This window comes from Prenolepis imparis, unplaced genomic scaffold (assembly GCF_030444845.1).
Source record: "Prenolepis imparis isolate NDT839.2.m4 unplaced genomic scaffold, iyPreImpa1.0 SCAF_8, whole genome shotgun sequence".
NCBI classification, from domain to species: Eukaryota; Metazoa; Arthropoda; class Insecta; order Hymenoptera; family Formicidae; genus Prenolepis; species Prenolepis imparis.
Genome location: NW_028141166.1, coordinates 6,819,707 through 6,838,275, shown reverse-complemented (window position 1 = coordinate 6,838,275; position 18,569 = coordinate 6,819,707). Strand labels below are relative to the sequence as shown.

Genomic DNA, 18,569 nt, shown 5'->3' with positions numbered 1-18,569 from the left:
CACATTATAAAAAAGATAATCTATGTAGGATAATAAAATGACAGACACATTTTGTGATACATATTTAACAACATGACAAGAAACAAACCAAAGTACAATTAACCGTTCTAAGAAGAAAATAAGTAATTATATTTTGAAAATTATATAAAACGCATTAAATAAACGAGATAAATATATATATCTTTTCTCATTCGCCTTTTTTAAGATTTTTGGACGACTCTTCTATAGATTCTAGCCATAGCTGAAGTTCTTTGGGGAGCTCTGGTCTACGTGTTTCCGGTTCGATGTCGGCAATTATATCCGTTACCGGCACTTTCAATCCGGTTATAGTTTGTCGACTTAATACAACAGCGCGAACAAAATTATCCGTGAGACTGATAAACTGTTGCTCTAAATAAAAGTGTTTATCTTTCCAGTAAATGATCTGTAAAAATGAAAATGACATTCAAAATATTTAAAATAATTAATTCAAAATAATTATTGTGAGTGATTTAATTATAAATGAAAATTATCAATTAATAGTGTATTAATAACTGATATAATTATTATAATTAATAATTATATAACATATAATTATTAATTATAAATAGAGAAAGCTAAGACAATGCAAAAAAAATATTGATCGTGACCTTTGTCGTAATCTTGTACGGCATAAACACAGGAATCGCACGGCGATATCGTATGGAGGATGCACCTTGAACAGCACTACCTTTTCTTTTTGCAACCGCTGCATAAATTCCTGATCTATCATAAAAATGAAAACGCGCAAAATCCAACTCGCGCAGGTACCTCGCATTATTCATGTGTTTGAAAACCAAGTCGACATCCTGAGTGGTACAAAAGCCTGAAAAATAGAAAAATCTCTGTGTCAGCTATATTATTACTACGTAATCTAAAATTTACACAATTTCTCGCTTAAATCATCAATTGTTCAAATCTTTCGAGACTTTAGATTGTATAATTTATTAGAATTATTTGTCTCTAAATCCTAATCTATTTAAATCAAATAAAAATTTCGTATTAAAAAATAAATTTGTAGAATAAATTTGTTACAGTAATTTTACTAAAGTACATTTTGTATAATTAATTATTATAAATCTTTGTACGAATATGTGTGTTTGTGAAAGATATTCTATAGATTCTATAGAAATATATCGACGCACCACACGCATAGGTACAGTTATTTGCTGACCTGTCACACTATGTAACGTCATAACATTTAATGAACGTTCGCAATGTATAAAGGTGGTGTCATAAATATGAATGTGCATCTATTTGAATAATAATAATAAATTATTAATATATTTTTTTCACGCAAGATCACGAATAAAAAAGATGTATGTACATTATGTATAGTTATTTATTACCTGTAATCTATAACATATCTCTTTACTGTGGCTTGCCTTTTTTTAATGCATTATTATTTGTGAACTTTGATTTCGATGCAAGTATATTAACAAATATAATACAATTTTACACGAGATTTACATCTCCGTACATTGAATAAATTAATGTATATTATTTTATTTTCTATAATTATTTCCGCGTCAAATGCTTATCGATAATATCTTAGAAAATTTATTCACTTTTCTCACACATTATTTTTTTAATTGATTCAATAAATGTAATAACTATAATTCTGTTATCTTGCTTTTTATCCCAGTCTTATGTTCTTAAAAAATCTCTTTGAATAATCAAGCATATATGGATCACACAACGAAATTAAAGCAATTCATTAATATCGATGTATTTTTAAATGCTATTGATATTATAGTGATAATATAAGAATTTACCATAAATTGTTGTCATGTCGAAGAGTTTTTTCTTCTTCTCGAAGAGTCTACCCCATATGACGGTGCTGATTATTCTCAAGAAGTAGTTCACATCGAATAGAATGTAAAGAATGGCGATTATCGCCACGCCGCAAGAACATAGCATTATTAATCTCTTTTACTGGCGTCTTTCTTGATATCTGAACAACAACTCGACAACACGAAGACTTGATGTACGCCTTCTCACGGTCGGCAGAGAACTGATCGTGAATAACACTCGGATATGTCTACGATATGCGGAGAACCGGTTCAGGGTTCAGGCAGCGTGACTACAAAAAGACGTTTCCATATTCCGTCACAATTAAGCGTGTTTAAGCATTATAAAATCGGAAATTTACAAACAAAATATTTTTTACAAAATTATAACAAAATATTACAAATATTTATGTAATGCACTTATATCACGAATTTATTAGTAAAAGAGAGAATTTAAAAAAAATATATTAGTCACTGTGTAGATAATTACTATCTTGATTTTTTGTAAATTAAATCTCACTGGTTTTTATTGAAAAAAATTTACACATAAACACACACACACACACACACACACACACACACATACATACATACATATGTATATATGTATGATTTTATATAAACATTCTGAAAATATAATTCTATTTAGATTTGTTGACAAGTATAAAAACAATTTTGACAAATACAAAATCATTAAAAACATTTCTTACAACTACCTAAATTTTAGGAATAACTAAAATCTGATTACCAGATTTCAAATAAATTAAAATCGAACAAATTGCTATATTAAGAACGAGATTTTCCAGTTCTTTTACTAAATTTTATCAATTTCTATCGAACATTTGATAGAAGACATGGTGGTAAAAGTTAGAATATAGGAACATGAGACTCATTATCGTTCTTTCTAAATCAATGACCTTACTAAAACACGGACCTCATTTAATTATGCTCGCAATAACATATCGCATATCCGATTATGTATATCTATAGTCGTTACGTGTATATATAAGAGGAGGAAAAAATAAACTGAAATATTACAATATAAGAAGGTTGAAGTTATGAATGTGTTTAATCTAATAGATTTATATATATATTTTTTTTTCAATATATATGTTTGAAGGCACCTAATATACTATATAAATACGCAGGCATCCATTGTTACATGGTAAATAATTTAATATTTGTTACTTCCCTGCCGTATATATACATATATATATGTTTTCCATCGAGGCGACTACATACCAAAAATTTCAGAGGCGTAATGTGTAACTTATAGTGTAAAATATATATAAGGTGTCTAATAATAACCGCATCACATCTGGTGCAGATAGAGTTGGTTAAATAGAATAGGATAATTCTCTCGGTTTTGTGATCTTTGTAATAATTAGTGAGAAATTAATTAAGAAAAGTCGCGACCAATCCGCACAGTTATGTAACATTGAAATGTCTCTCCTTGTGTCTTTCGTAATTGCGTGGATTGATCGATCTTTAATTAATTAATTATTAATTATTGCGAAGATCGAAAAATGTAGAAGATTTTATTCATACTCGATTTAATTCGCTCTACTTGCACACGAGAGATTTGGTGATTATTACCAAACACTCTGTATCTATATATTCTACACATATACGTACATATACATACGTATACATATATATACATATGTATATCTTATCAGTGTTATCGCTAGTAGCGCATTAAATATTCTATATCTTTCTATATACATATGATGTATATATTTTATAATGTAATAAAATATATTCATAATTTTTAATCATAAATTAATATAAATAATGGCACAAAAAATCTATGTTGATTTTGAGATATTATTTTATCACTTGATGCAAAAATATTATACATACCATTTAATTTTCATAATCTGCAATATGCCAAATTTTAACATTTTAATATTTTAATTTAATATCTTACATCACACATATCTTTTTTATTTTTTATATTCATGTAAATAAAATATTATATAATTATAATATACAACGATAACAAACACAATATATTTGCATTTTTGTTTTAAAAATTTCTTTTTAAAAATTTTGCTAAATTATTATTTCTTTAATTTGTCTAATCCATATATTTTAATAGAACACACATCAGAAAAAGAAAAATTGTTTTCTGCAATTATATTATATTAACTGACTATCTTTATTCCGTGTTAATGAGCGGACATTAGGTCATATGTTTCATAGATAGGTCTCATATCGTAGATCACTTTTATCGTTTACTTTGACCGAAAACTTTAACGCGCTAAGTTTTCACCATATCATAAATAAGTAAACATTCAAGAACCTCTATAAATATAATTAGTATCATCCGGAAATCTCACCAGGATGTCCGATGATTAAAGATTGGAGATCAAGAATATATATCGCATTCCGATATTTTTATTACACGGTCGTAGTTGTGTATATCGATGTTAGGACGTCATCGCTGGACGTCGCAGCATCCTTTTGTCAGCAATGCGTTGTAAGGATTGGCTCCTGTCTCAATATTGCCGAGGATATCTCGTTGCTCTCTATCCATCTGCTCACTTCGGGTGGCATTTCTGGTCGTATAGGAGGTACCTAAAATATAGGACACATAAATCGCCTTTTTATACTTTTAGAATCTATTCAATTAAAATATTAAATAATAATCAATGAAACCGAAACAAAATTGGAGTAATCACGATGAATGCTAATGCTTTCCATCTTAAGAGAAAGTGATATAATGCATTTTCTAATAATTAAAATATATAAAATAATAATATAATGTATAATATATATAGAAATATTTCTGATAGCGATTAAATTATTAAAAATTATATTTATAGCGTTTTTAAATGCGTTTGCAATTCATTCCTACCTGCGTCACACCTGCTTCGATATTTCCCTTCTGTTTCACCGTACGATTCAATAGAGCACCGATAACAGTATCAGCATTACAATCAAGGAGTCTCTGCTTGCAAATCGCGATGGCTCTTATGAAACCATCGCTCGGCGTAATAAATCGATGCTCTATAAAGAAACTTTTTTCGTCCCAATAAATAATCTAAAAGAAAATATATAGACAATAGTCTAATTATTTTACTACGTAAAATTTAAATATTTACTTCTTCAGCAAGATGTCAATATTACTTTTTTCTTAAATAAGGCGCTGTATCATTTTTTTTTAACTTTGTCTATTTTATATATAGATATATATATACATATATATATATACAGGGTGTCCGGTGGTTCGCGTTTCACCTGTCGTAGGCAGATTCCTGGGATCATTTGGAGACGATTTTTCCTCAGCGAAAATGTCGAGGGAGGTCATCATTTTTTGCATGTTCCCAATTTTTGTCATCATGTATCTTTGTAACTAAGTCTTAAATTAAAATTCTATTAAAGTAAACTCTATCTGAAATTAACTGAAGAATGTGATTTTGTTAATATTTTATTTCCACAAGGCTTAGTTTGTGAAAAACCCTTTATTTTCAATCACTTATTACTCGAAAATTATTGGTGCCTCGACATTTTCGCTGAGGAAAAATCGTCTCCAAATGATCCCAGGACAGGTGAAACGCGAACCACCGGACACCCTGTATATATATACGTATATAATTTATGACACACACACATACACACAGAACGACATTATTATATTTATAAGGCGATTTGAAACATTTTTCCATACTTGAGTCAATCTTACTGTTCATATGCTTATATAACGATGCACACAAAAGCAAATACAGTTACATATGTTAACAAGTCTATCTCAGTTCATTTATCTTTTTTCCATTGCCTTCCAATCGACCGACAATCTTTGATATTTTGCTACAAATATATTATTAGTTGGTCTTCTTTAGTGTATAATTTCAAAATATTATTATCATATACACAAAAAATATATATTGTTTTCATATATATTGTTATGAAATACAGACATATAGACAAAACGCATAATAATATGTTTTTGTAAAATAATATTATTTTATATAATTGAATTTTTGCCAACTCCTCTTTTCGATTTTTTATCCTTTAAAATAATTTATCTTTTTTATCCTTTAAAATAATTGACTCGTTATTTATGTTTTTTGAGTTGTTTGCTAGGCCAAATCGTATTTCTTGATAATTTAAAATGATACGTGTCTGTGTTATTAAGGATGTTTTTATAAGCCAAATCACATGAGTTTTTAGATTATGCGTCATCTAATCGTGTAATGCATTGGACATAGTATTTATCCTAGAATTATGAACAGTAAAAATGCTAAGTAAAAGGAATGTTTGCCTGTTTTGTATCATATACTAGTGTTAAATAATGATAATTATTTTTTAAATTATACTAATATACAATACATGCTTCGCATACATTTTTCAGCTGTTTTATTATTAATTATTATTATTAATTATTATTTTTATATAAAAACGTTAAAAAAGATTCATTATAATAGTTATTAATTTATAAGTAACATTCTTCAAATAATAATTTTTATTTAATTTAGTGTAAAAAAAGAAGAGAGATTCTAAGATACTGTAACATGTCCTGTTGTCCTGAAATCCAATCCAAGTTTTGTCTACAAATGCTTCTAATAGAGTTTATTTCATTTTTGATTGCTTGTTATCAATCATAATATCGATTTCATTATATCAAATAGCATCTTAATTTTTTGAAACACTATTTTAATACTTTAGTTAAGTCTTCTTTAAATTTAATATTCTATTGACAACGAAAGCAACACTATACACTCGACATTAAAAAAACTGTCAAAATTTCGCAATCTTCATAATGATAGATGTTTAACATATTGTTGCAAACTCGAGAAAAGTGTATTACATTTTTTGTTTTTCAAAAACAATAATATTAAACTCGCTATGGTATCAAACAAATAAAATTTACACACTTCACTATTCACTCTTTCAATATTCGAACTGTCAAATTATAAGATGCTTAATGACAGATCATACAAAATAATGTATATGTATATTGAGATAACTAATCGGCATCATAAAAAAAGAGACACTAATAAATTGTGATATTTTTAAATAATCGACTTTATACAACTTTTTTAAAAAGTGGATGGGCAATTAATTGATAATTGCGCAGAATAATTTAATTCATTTCTTTGGCTTCTTTTTTAGCGAATGCATGCTAATTTTCTGTTAATCGTTCTGTTTACAGAGCATATATTCATACGTAACTTTCCTAAATTACCTTAGACGTTATTTTAAAAATCATTAGCGGCTTGATAAAGCGTCTATATCGTATAGTTGTAGCTCCTTGCACGACGCCTGATCCTTGAGAACAAACCTCTCGATAAAGATCTGTTCTCTCATAGAAGTCGACTCTTGCAAAATCGAGTTCGCGAAGATATCTCGCGTTGTTCATGTGATATAAAAGGGCGTCCACGTCTGTGGTCGTACAAATACCTGTGAAAATCAATGCATTATAAAAATAAAATATGCAATGCTTATTCCTTATATGTAATTTCGATTTCAAATGTAGATGTTTGTGCGTCAATTATAAAGTGATTAAAATGTCACGTCATAACGTAGCACATAGATTTATAAAATCAGTAGAAATGAATATGACTAAAACAATGTTTATAAAAACACAATAAAAGTTATTCTATAAATTATAAAACAATCCACTTTTCCAAAAAGTACTTTAAACTTGAAAAAATATATAATAAATAGGTATGTGTGTACATATATAATATATAATATAATATAAAAATATAATAATAATATAGAAATATAATAATAATATAAAAATATATAATAAATGTGTTTCATAATTTAAAAATATAAAATTTGGTCTCTTTTTTGACATACTCTTTATATATGACTATATAAAGTAATAATCAAATTTCTTTTGTACGATTGATCGAAACCAGAAATTGTTACATGCTATTATATGATGCAATATAATATTTCAAGAAATCGTTGATTTTAACTTTGAACGAAGTTAAAAGAATTAAAGATGCGGAACTGATTGAGCATCTGTATAATAATAAATCGCTAATTGCATATTCGCAATATTGACTAGATATTCGCTAGAATGTTATTATGCACAAGTTGATATGTCATCAATATTGACTAGATATTCGCTAGAATGTTATTACGCACAAGTTTTAACATCAATGTAGAAGCAGAATCAAAGGTTATTAGTTATTTGCATAAAAAAAACATATATTAGTCATTGTACAATTTTAAATATGCCATTTTTATGTAGAAAAATGTGGAAAATATTACGCTACATAAGCTAATCATAATACGCAATCAATGTACTAGTCTGAATTTTCAGTCGACCGATTCTATTAATTAACTGATTCCGCATGTGGTAAGTCAAGGTTCGCGCGTAAATAACTAGGTAAATTGTAAGGATTCTTAGATTATCGTAACGATAAATTCAACATACGTAATATAGGTAATACTCTCATTATTGATTATATCCTTAATTGAGATATGCTATTATATGATAAATCCTAAAAGTTATCATAATCACGTGGAAAAATTGATTAACTGATTCTGCACTTGGTAAGTCAAGGTTCATAACTAGGCAAATTGTAAGGATTCTTAGATTATATCGTAAGAATAAACTCAACATACGTAACATATACGTAATGCCCTCACTATTAATTACATCTTTAATTGAGATATGTTATTAACAAATCCTAAGTTATCATGATCACATGAAAAATTGTTGAATTGAATAGAAATATATTATTTATAGATAATATAATTCAAATAATATAGAATTCAAGAACAATTTTCTTTTCCTTTTTACAATAAGAAAAAGTCTTTTATCAATATTGTGTACACAATTTATATTTTTTTCAAATATAAGTTAAAGCCAAAGTGTGAAAACTGAAATTGAATTAATTATCTTATGACATTTATGATATATACCCCCGCGTTTGTATTAAACAAAACAAAATTAATGTAATTTTCAGCAATAATATAGCATTTCTGTTCGATTCTATTTATTATTTTATAGAAATAAATTCTAATAAAAAAAAAATATAACATGTATTTCTAGAAGATTTACGTACCGTAAACTACGGTTTCGTCGAGAATGTGCACTCTTTTTTTGCAGTAGCGTGCGAGGAAGACGGTCAAGCATATGCGCAGGAAATAATGCAGTTCAATGAGACTGTAAATGAGTACTACGGCAGCGAAGACGCCGACGAGGACCCAGCAAGTCATCATCCTGATCGCCCGATCGGTTATCGCTCCGGATTGAAAATCGGAGATATAAGTCTACGCTAGGTCGAGGGTTGTTGGACTTTGGAAAATCTCGACACCGCCGCAATAGCTCGCGCCGGTTTATCGATTTGTCCGAGCGGTTGATGGCGTTCGCTAGCGTTTCTCGTCTAGTCAATAAAAACGCAGACTGCGCTCGAACCACCATATCGAAAGACTCCGAACGAGTTGCAGCAACATCGACGGATTCATCTTAAGACGTTCGCTAATGTCATTCTGGTGAATCTGTTAATGCAAATCAAAATTAGAGGCTCTCTCTTGATTGCCTGAAGGAGAGAGTCGGGAAAGATATCTTGGAAGAGAGAGTGAGAACTTTAAACTGAAATTTAACGATACAAATAATTTGCATGTTTTATTTGTGAAGGAGAATTTATTGTGGTTAGTACGGTTAATGGCCATTATAAAAAAAATATCAATGTTAAATTTATACGGAGGCGTATGTGGAATAAAAAAATAGAATACAATTGCGAAAATCTTTTGAAGATGGGAAGACGTGAAAGAATATTGTTTTTAAAAACAGAAATATTGTTGAAAATAGCGATATTAATCTCAAGAATAGCGGTGTGCAACTTCCTGTTGAATATATTTAAATATACTGTCAATTCTCCCAGAGAAAACATGACTTTACCAATGACGAATATATTATATTTGCACGCTATTGCTTGTCTTTTCAAATCACCATTACTTTGTACGCGACACGTTTCTATACATATTTATCATGCAAGAGCAGGGTCTGATATGGACCTTGAATGTCCAGTACATGTAAACGTATTAATATCAAATCTCTTCCTGGAGAATTAATTTTCTTAAGGATAATAATCGTCTCATTAAATAGAAATCTATCACTTCAATCAATGTAAAAACGAGCATTCTTACAAATAGTGAACTTACAGATTGATACGACGTTAATCGATTCTGCTAACTTGACAGCTGATTGTCAGCGATCTCCTATGCGGTTCACGTCAAAACAAAATACAGCGCAGCCAAACTGTGCTCGAATTAATCGAATTTTCAATGCATGCTAATTATATTGAGAAATAAAAAGGAGTGATAATAATGATAAAATCGAAGGATGATAAAAATTATAATAAGAATAAGGTACGCTGACATATATAATTTTGCTTTAATTGCTTTTAATAGCTTTAATTATCTATCGCTTTTTTATTAATCACGCAGACATATATAATGAATATTATAATAAAATAACATAATAGCAAATTTTGAAGATTTAATTATTTTTATCGTGTTAAGAAATTGACCCCAAAATCAAAAGATCTTATGCAAAGTTTTACGAGTGCGAAGTTGGAGATTCATTTTGTGCAAATAGAGGATGAAAATTGGCTCGAGCATAATCAGCGTCAATTATCTCGTGCGATTATTTGCGATTAACTAATTTAAAAAAAATTAATAAAAATCAGACAAGATGAAACATGCGGTTCACGTCAAAACAAAATGTAGCGCAGTCAAATTGTGCTCGAATTAATCAAATTTTCGATACATGCTAATTAGGTTGAAAAATAAAAAGGAGGGATAATAAAAATTATATAAGTATAATAATGATGAAATAAAATTGAAGGATGATAAAAATTATAATAAGAATAAGATACGCTGACATATATAGTTTTGCTTTAATTGCTTTTAATAGCTTTAATTATCTATCGCTTTTTTATTAATCACGCAGACATATATAATGAATATTATAATAAAATGACATAATAGCAAATTTGGAAGATTTCATTATTTTTGTTGTGTTAAGAAATTGGCTTCAATTTATCAAACATCTTATGCGAAATATCACGAAGTTTCGCCTTGTTCAAATAGGGGATGAAAATTGGCTCGAGCATGATCAGCGTTAATAATCTCATGCGACTATATGCGATTAACTAATTTAAAAAAAAATAATAAAAAGCAGACAAGATGAAACAGACAAGACGAAGAATTTTATGCTACGTTGAAGCCTACTTTCGATAATTTCGTATTTACCATTGCATTATCAGGCGCGACACGTTCTGGGCCCATTGTCTTATTCTTTCCGAAAATTTAGCGTCTACGCACGAAATTCATCTTTTATATAATACACACACACACACATGTATATAAAATGTGTCACTTCCGACTTTTTTCTTAGGTCAATACTTACGATATTTCTAAAGAGTTCTGTAGATTTGACGGGGAGTGTCTAATGTTCTTCTGGCAAGATCTTTTGAAAACGGATGCCGGTACCAAAGCTCCGATAAGTATGCGGAAAAATCCATCAGAATACATCCGGTAACGATCCTATCCTATCGATGACATCTCGCGTACTGGTGATCGATGTCCTCGGCTAATGCCGTGACGTCCCTTCCCGAAAACCGCATCTGCGCCGAGGACATCCAACTAGGAAGTCGGACTCTTGGTGGGAGGTTTAGAGCTCGTAGAACTTTGACGTCATCCGTTCCTAGCGAATTCCAACGTGAGAAGATTGATCCGGTATAACGAAGGCGAGCAGACAAAACGAGAAGCCAATTAAAAGCTATAATTAAAAGTTGATATATGAACATAATAAATAATATAAATATTAATAATAAATATTAATATTATTAATAATAAAGAGTTCTTCTTGATAATAAGCTTAAATTCAAATTTGTTTAATGATGCTAAACTAGCAAAATAATTTTTTAAATAAAATTAATTGCAAACGGGCTAATTAAGAGCCGAGCACGGAAATCGGTGCGTAAATGTTTAAATAATAAGGATGCGTTTAAATTTTCAATTCTTTATTCAGTTACAGGGGAATTTTATTCTGAATAAAGGATTGAAAATTCAAACAACGCATCCTTATTATTTAAACACTTGCGCACCGATTCTCGCGCTCGGCTTTTAATTAGCCCGTTTGCAATTAATTTTATCAATAATATTTGAGCCTTATTTATTTTTAGCCTTATTTAGTTTATTAGTTTTTTAAATATAGAAAATTTAAAATAAACCCATATTAATTGACTGAATGCTTTGCTTACTAAAAACATTAGCTTAATAAATTACCGGATTTTTTTAGCGGAAGTTTTGTCAATATTAATGTCATATGCCACTTAAAATCGATAATTTTGAAAAGTTCGACGTAACGAGATTATTACCAGGCAATATCGATAATGCGAGACTTTGCAGAATCGCTTGGTATTTACTGAAGGAAGTAATGTTTACATTCTTTCATATATGTAAATACGATGTAATACGGCAAAAAGATAAGGAACGTGCGTGCCGAAATAAGGTGTGAAGCTGAGCAATGCCTATACATATATCGAAATATGTGTAATAGAAAAAGTTAAATATCTATTTCCTTTGTGGATCTTGTGTATTTTGTAAGCGTAATTGACGATCATTAATAAAAACGCTTTAGAAAAACAAAATCTATATACATACTTGCGTAATTACTAATGAACTATTACATATCTAATCGTGGAACTTGACACTGTTTAATAAGAATTCCACTTACTTTCATGAATCGTGTGCATGTTTCTTGCGACGAGAGATGCGTTGGTCACATAATTGCCGCATACTACGATATACGAGAATATTGCGGTATAATTAACAGCCGTTTGAAGGCTGAGCATGTACAGGATGGACAGACACTAACACTACGAGGAAAGAACATTTCGGCCCTCGCGTCGAGGAAGCGCTTTCATACTGATGTTTTATGGAAAACGCGTTTTGAAACGCGACGCTGGCACGAATTCGTCGCGAAATCAAGACGGAGAAAAAAAAAATCACGCACACCACGTGAGGATTTTCATTGAACGTTTCGCTCTGTCGCCTCTTTGCCTCTTCTTTTTCTTCTTTTTTGTGTGCGCAGTCATCCCTCTCGTGATGATTCATTAAGAATAGTGAAAAACATTAACAAACTATAATCCGAAAATTATTGAAGAAATAAGACATCGAAATCAAGATGTGTTAAAAATTCTTACATGTTTTCGAAGGAAACGTTTTGCTGAGAAAGAAAATATAAATGTTTATTGTTATTCCACAATGTTGCAAAAATATATATAAATAAATACAAATTCGTATGCAATTATTAACGAGTGTTTTGTGAAAATCTCCCTTTTGACAATACAAAAATATTCCATGATTTGAAAAAAGAAAACACTGCTTTTATCTGAGAAATTACGTTCTAGCTAGAGTATTGAAAAATTCACAGACAAAGGGACTGTCGCTGGAATTGTATCGACGTAACGGAAAATCGTATGGAATCGGAAACACCGGAACAGCTGGGTCTTCTTCGTCATCAATAGGAAACGTCGTTGTCTCGGTCTATAAATACAAATACGAACAAATGAAATAATAACATTAAAATTAATATTAATCAGCTGATATTCTTTTAATACACTTTGATATTAATTTATTAATTAATAATAAATTAAATTTATTAATAAATTATTAATTATTAATTATTAATAAATTATTAATTATTAATTATTAATCAATAAATAAATTATTATGTATTAATGTGTTAGAAAATATATAAACAATAACAACGACGGTAATGACACTTACGATAAATTTTGGTAGAAATATAACACCGGCCTCGTAGCTCATTATGTAATGATTGCTTCGTTGAACTCCCCACGCGGCTTTACTCAGATTCGCACTGGTAAGTACGAACCAGGGAATGCTCTTCAAATCGGGCGAAATTCTCGTATAGGATTTAATATGGGGCATCGCGCGGTCTCGTCCTGTTCGCTTGGCTCTCCACTGGCTAGATAATAATAACATTCTGTATAAATACATAATGAATCGCTTCTAGAGCGTAACAAATATAAGGCGTTTGAAGCTTACTACAAATATGATTCTAGCCATGATTGTTTGGAATGCGTTCTCGCGCTATAAGGCAAACAGGAAGACAAATTTCGGCAATCGAAGCTATGCTTGTAATTCTCTATCGACGGATAGATGAATTGAAAGTTTGGATGACTCTTTAGGCCCTTAGTGGTCTCCCTTGACATGCATGGAATTATATCTCTCGACAACCAGCTTTCAAAGTTTGGACCGAGGTTGCCTATGCTGGAACTTTGCGCGACTATAGGCCACTGAGGGGCATCCGGTGGTAATGTTGCGTGACGCGACAGGACGTACGCTAATTTTCTATGTCCCCAAGAATCGGCCTCGGTATCTTTGTGGGTTCCAGGAACAGAGGCCACAAGAAATACATTCACAGTAGAAAAATCTGCCCTTCGTACTGCCCAGATCCACTGTGTTAAAGCCGGGCGTCTATATTTATTCAGATATTGCTCGAGATCTTTTTTAAAGCCTGTCGGGGATTCTCCATCGCTGGGATTCGCGGATTCCGGAAGCTTAGGTAGATGAGGCGAGATCCATAACCTGATTAGGATATAATGAAAAGATATTTATTTATAAATGTCTTACCGTCAACAAGAAATATATAATAAGAATATTTAATTAACAAACCCTTGCGTCCGATTCTCCCAGTCATCAGTGTATAAATTAGCAGTGGAAATCACCACCCTGATTCCATCATCTTTGTATTGAAAAATCATGATTTTGGAATGGTGACAACCAAATGGATTCGGCATATCTACATGTATCATGGTAATGTTGGAGCCTAATTTCTCACGGTCTACTCTATCACCATATAAAATCATCATGTCGGTACATTGGCCAGCCAACAAATATTGCAAACACAACCATCCAACATCTACCATAAAATTTAAATGAAGACTGTTAACAATTTCTCCAAGACTTCTATCAAGGATCTCAGGGAAAGTTATGGAGTATTGTTGATCGTAAGTCTCTTTAGACTTTTCAATTCTTGTATAAAATAAGTGATAAGGTGCCGAAAGGGCATATTTTAATGCAAACTCTCCTGATTCCACAACGGATACTGTATATCCAGAACGTCTCATCATTTGTATAGCTCTTTTCCTAACTTCTTCCCTAGTTTTTTCAGAATCGCAAGCTTGATACATATCCATAATAGATGTTCCTGTTTTGGAATTTGCATTTTGCTCATTACTTGTAGAACTGCTTTGGGAATCACTGATATTCTGACTATCTTTAGAATGATTGCTGTTCTCTATGCTCATGTGTTTCATCTTCTTTGTTACACAAGGAGCAGATGTGGATGATTCCAGACTTCTTTTCTTTGCCTGTAAAAAAAGCTTTACATTTATTATAATTTATCTTCCAAAATTTAAAGCTCAAAGATCCTTTCTCTATTTCACTAACCTTGGTATCTTCTGAACTCTCTTCTTCACTAATTAAAGCTTTAGATAGTGCTTGAGCTTCCGCATCCATTTGTTTGAGTTTATCTTGCCTCTTCTGCATCGTTGCTTTCTTATGTCTCTCTGCTTTTTCTTTCAAATCCTCTTTAATATCTGATGTAGACAGAGATTGTGTTTTAGAGGACAGGCTACTTGTAGGCAAAAGATTATCCCTGTTTTTGTTCCTCTCCTTTCTAAGCACCATTTGCAATACTTTCAATTGATCCAGCAATTGTGAACGATCATCACATGCAAAATGAAGGACTTCTGGTATTTCTATCGTACCTTCGAGCTGATCTATCAGTAATTTTTCCACTGAAATTTAATAATTATTAAATTTTGTTGTAAACCTTTATGATTAAAAAATATAAACAGATACTTACAATGAGGATGTGACATTTCGCTGAAGTGAATTGGATTTTTTCGATAACATTTCTCCATAAAGGGACAATGTTTCTTTACTGCAATATTAAATAATTATCAATTCATTTTTTTGTTACTTCAAAATTCAGTTTGACATATGTGACACTCATAACCAATGTTTACCTGTAGAACTCATCATGAATAAGGTATTTGTTAAAATAATCTGAGCGAAATAATATTATTTATAGAGAAAAATATTCCACTATCTCTCTCTCTCTCTCTCTCTCTTGATAATAATTACAATGTGACGTATAATGCTATCAATTTCCTTTTAAACAATAATTGTTGTTTCATATACGATCGAATCATATGGATTCACATTCCACAAACCTAACCTAAGAGCTATACTGCTATACGTTTATTTTGACACTGCCGATAAAATTATTTTAAAAGTTACAACTTATAAAAATTATATTTTACAAAAAATTTTCATTTTTTTCTCTCTATCGAAAATAACATCTATGCATCTCCATATGCATACATAAATATTTATAATATAATATTGTATAATTTAAATATATAATATATAATAATATATATAAAATTTAAATAATTTAATTAAAATATATGTATGAAAATGTAGTTATATATAGCTGTGTTATTTGTGCAATTATAATAAATGTAAATTCAACCAGCATATTCAATTATATTTATATTAATTGAAAGATATCTTCAGCTTTATCGATCGTCAGACTTTCATCGACTCAAGCGATTCGATATCTCGAATCTCGAATCGCTTGAGTCACTTGAGTTTCCATCTCCTAACGGTACAGACGAAGTCGGAAAATGTCAGCATCAAAATCTTTCACGTGAAGCATCGAAAAGTTAAAACACCTTGTAATGGACAAAAATAATTCGAGCTCTGTTCGATGAATACGAAAATAATGTCGAACGAGAGTTGTACGATTATTGTCGTCATGAGGCACCACGATATTAACCGTCTCGTCGTTTAGAGCTCGCAAGAAATAGGTAAATTAAAGACAAACAAATTTTTGATAAAAAATTGTTAAAAATTCTCAGATCGGAGTTTATTATCCTAAAGATCAGCTTATTGTTAGATTTATTATTGCATGATATTCTTAGATTATTTAGAAGGAATAAATTTTTTTATCTGATTGACATTTTACAGACCGATTTTCTTGTAAATGCGTACGCGATTATAAAAACATGGCTGCGTTTCTCGAGAATTCATTATTCTTCTTCATGGACGACGCGGAGCCGATTCTGCCGATCTTTCGATCCCCCGAATACGGCGACCCGGGCAGAATCGTGGAGTTGACAGACGTTGGCTGCGACACGGAAACCACCTATCCCACGCATTTTTCACGCAATGCGTTTCATCGTCGTCGTGGAGGAGCCGAGAGCTACAGATCGACTCGCAGAATCACCGAATGGCCCAACGAGAGACCAAAAGAATTGTCTCGCATGACAGCTACGATCCTGAATAATAATGTAAGTCAAGTAAGCGAATCTCGCAATTGAAAGAAGAGCATAGGGATATATATTTATCATTGTTTTAAGTGTTTAAATAAAAAATTGTTAAATTCCAAAGTCGAAGATTATTATCTCAAAGATGATCAGATATTAGACTTATTATTATTATTGATATTAGATTATTTGAATATAAAAAATTTGTTAAAAAATTTCTTTCATTTTTAATTCATCTTCCGGTTCATCGCAGGTTCAGGATAGAAGTGAGCATTATATCGAAAGTAAAGCACGACGAATCGATCGCGATTACGATTATTACATCGATGATTTGGATTACGAGTCGTATGCAGAAAATTCCTACAATGATGATTTTGAGCTGTCAAAAGATGATCCCGCCTTCGAATACAAAGACAATTATTACATGCAATTCGTCGATCCCCGAAGTCTGAGCGGACATTCTAATCGAAAGAAAGTTTCGCGAGATACACGGTACAATTATACGAGAGATCCCGAATTTTCACCCGCGCGAAATCGAAGGGAAAATGCGTCTTATTCGCGACAATGGACCACCGAAAACGACGAGAGAAACTTCTGCGAAGATGACATCCGATCGAGACGATCGCTTTCGAGCGAAAGAAAAAAACGAACAAAGATTCTTTCGAGGAGGGAAAATTTTAATTGCGAAGCAGGTACGTTTTTTAACCCTCGAAAGATCACATGGGATGCAGCTATTTTAGTTAATTTATTGCAGGACGTTAATTGATTGAATGATTGTTAATTGAATGATTGTGAATTGTTTATTGATGAATCTATTCATTAATTGAAATTAATTAATTAAAATTAATTTGTTTTAATCAATTGAAATTAATTAATCTTCGTATAATATCGGGATTAATTTAATCGATTAATATTAATAAAAGTGTTAATCAATATAAAGAATTAATCGAAGTAAAGTAATCAATTAAGACTTAATCGTTATATATAATCACGATTTGATAAATTTTTAACACATTTATAAGGAAAATACTCTGAAATATAATCTACACTCCACGCAATTGTCCGCGGATTAAAAACATAAAATTAATAATTCTAAAGTTTAAGAATTTGAAGAATAATCTCTATATAATATGTCAAAATTAATGAATTTTTATTTTTTATCAATTTCTTGCAGAATTCGGAAATGAGTTTTCGAAGGATAATTTCTGGGATTTTGTTTCATTGGGAAACGAAGCAAGTTGCGAAGAATTGACTTTGACAGATCGGACGAAGTTGAAGAATCGTGATGGTTTACAGCGGAAAACGTCGTACAATGTCATCGATTCGGAAAGGGAAGAAGAGTTCGAAGAGACGCGACGAGAAAATTTATCGCCGGAAATTTCGGCTAGAAAGGCGAAATATCAAAGAACTTCGAAAA

General features: G+C 30.8%; 3 protein-coding genes across 6 annotated transcripts; all 3 read right to left on the bottom strand.

Moving 5' to 3' along the window:
• Nucleotides 1–49: 49 nt before the first annotated feature.
• On the bottom strand, nucleotides 50–1,940 carry LOC145940073 (protein THEM6). The gene is made up of 3 exons (XM_083044907.1): nucleotides 1,794–1,940; nucleotides 630–844; nucleotides 50–424 (listed from the first exon to the last, which is right to left on the bottom strand). The coding sequence occupies exons 1-3, from the start codon at nucleotides 1,936–1,938 to the stop codon at nucleotides 188–190; spliced, it is 597 nt and encodes a 198-aa protein (XP_082901033.1). The 5' UTR covers nucleotides 1,939–1,940; the 3' UTR covers nucleotides 50–187.
• Nucleotides 1,941–1,961: 21 nt separating this feature from the next.
• On the bottom strand, nucleotides 1,962–11,412 carry LOC145940072 (protein THEM6). Of its 3 annotated transcripts, XR_014425954.1 has the most exons (7): nucleotides 11,191–11,412; nucleotides 11,034–11,097; nucleotides 8,840–9,275; nucleotides 7,000–7,214; nucleotides 4,669–4,854; nucleotides 2,557–4,388; nucleotides 1,962–2,101 (listed from the first exon to the last, which is right to left on the bottom strand). XR_014425954.1 is itself a non-coding variant. In XM_083044906.1 (6 exons), the coding sequence occupies exons 3-6, from the start codon at nucleotides 8,994–8,996 to the stop codon at nucleotides 4,278–4,280; spliced, it is 669 nt and encodes a 222-aa protein (XP_082901032.1). In that variant the 5' UTR covers nucleotides 8,997–9,275; nucleotides 11,034–11,097; nucleotides 11,191–11,412; the 3' UTR covers nucleotides 2,525–4,277. The 3 variants fall into 3 exon arrangements, 1 of the variants encoding a protein (XP_082901032.1); XR_014425955.1 differs by lacking the exon at nucleotides 11,034–11,097; XM_083044906.1 differs by lacking the exon at nucleotides 1,962–2,101 and having other exon boundaries at nucleotides 2,525–4,388.
• A 1,108-nt stretch (nucleotides 11,413–12,520) lies between these two features.
• On the bottom strand, nucleotides 12,521–16,067 carry Gkt (tyrosyl-DNA phosphodiesterase glaikit). Of its 2 annotated transcripts, none has more exons than XM_083044902.1 (7): nucleotides 15,848–16,067; nucleotides 15,685–15,762; nucleotides 15,267–15,616; nucleotides 14,490–15,199; nucleotides 13,860–14,402; nucleotides 13,578–13,779; nucleotides 12,521–13,334 (listed from the first exon to the last, which is right to left on the bottom strand). In XM_083044902.1, the coding sequence occupies exons 1-7, from the start codon at nucleotides 15,861–15,863 to the stop codon at nucleotides 13,188–13,190; spliced, it is 2,046 nt and encodes a 681-aa protein (XP_082901028.1). In that variant the 5' UTR covers nucleotides 15,864–16,067; the 3' UTR covers nucleotides 12,521–13,187. The 2 variants fall into 2 exon arrangements, with proteins under 2 accessions (XP_082901028.1, XP_082901029.1); XM_083044903.1 differs by having other exon boundaries at nucleotides 12,522–13,334; nucleotides 14,490–15,187; nucleotides 15,848–16,066.
• Nucleotides 16,068–18,569: the final 2,502 nt, after the last annotated feature.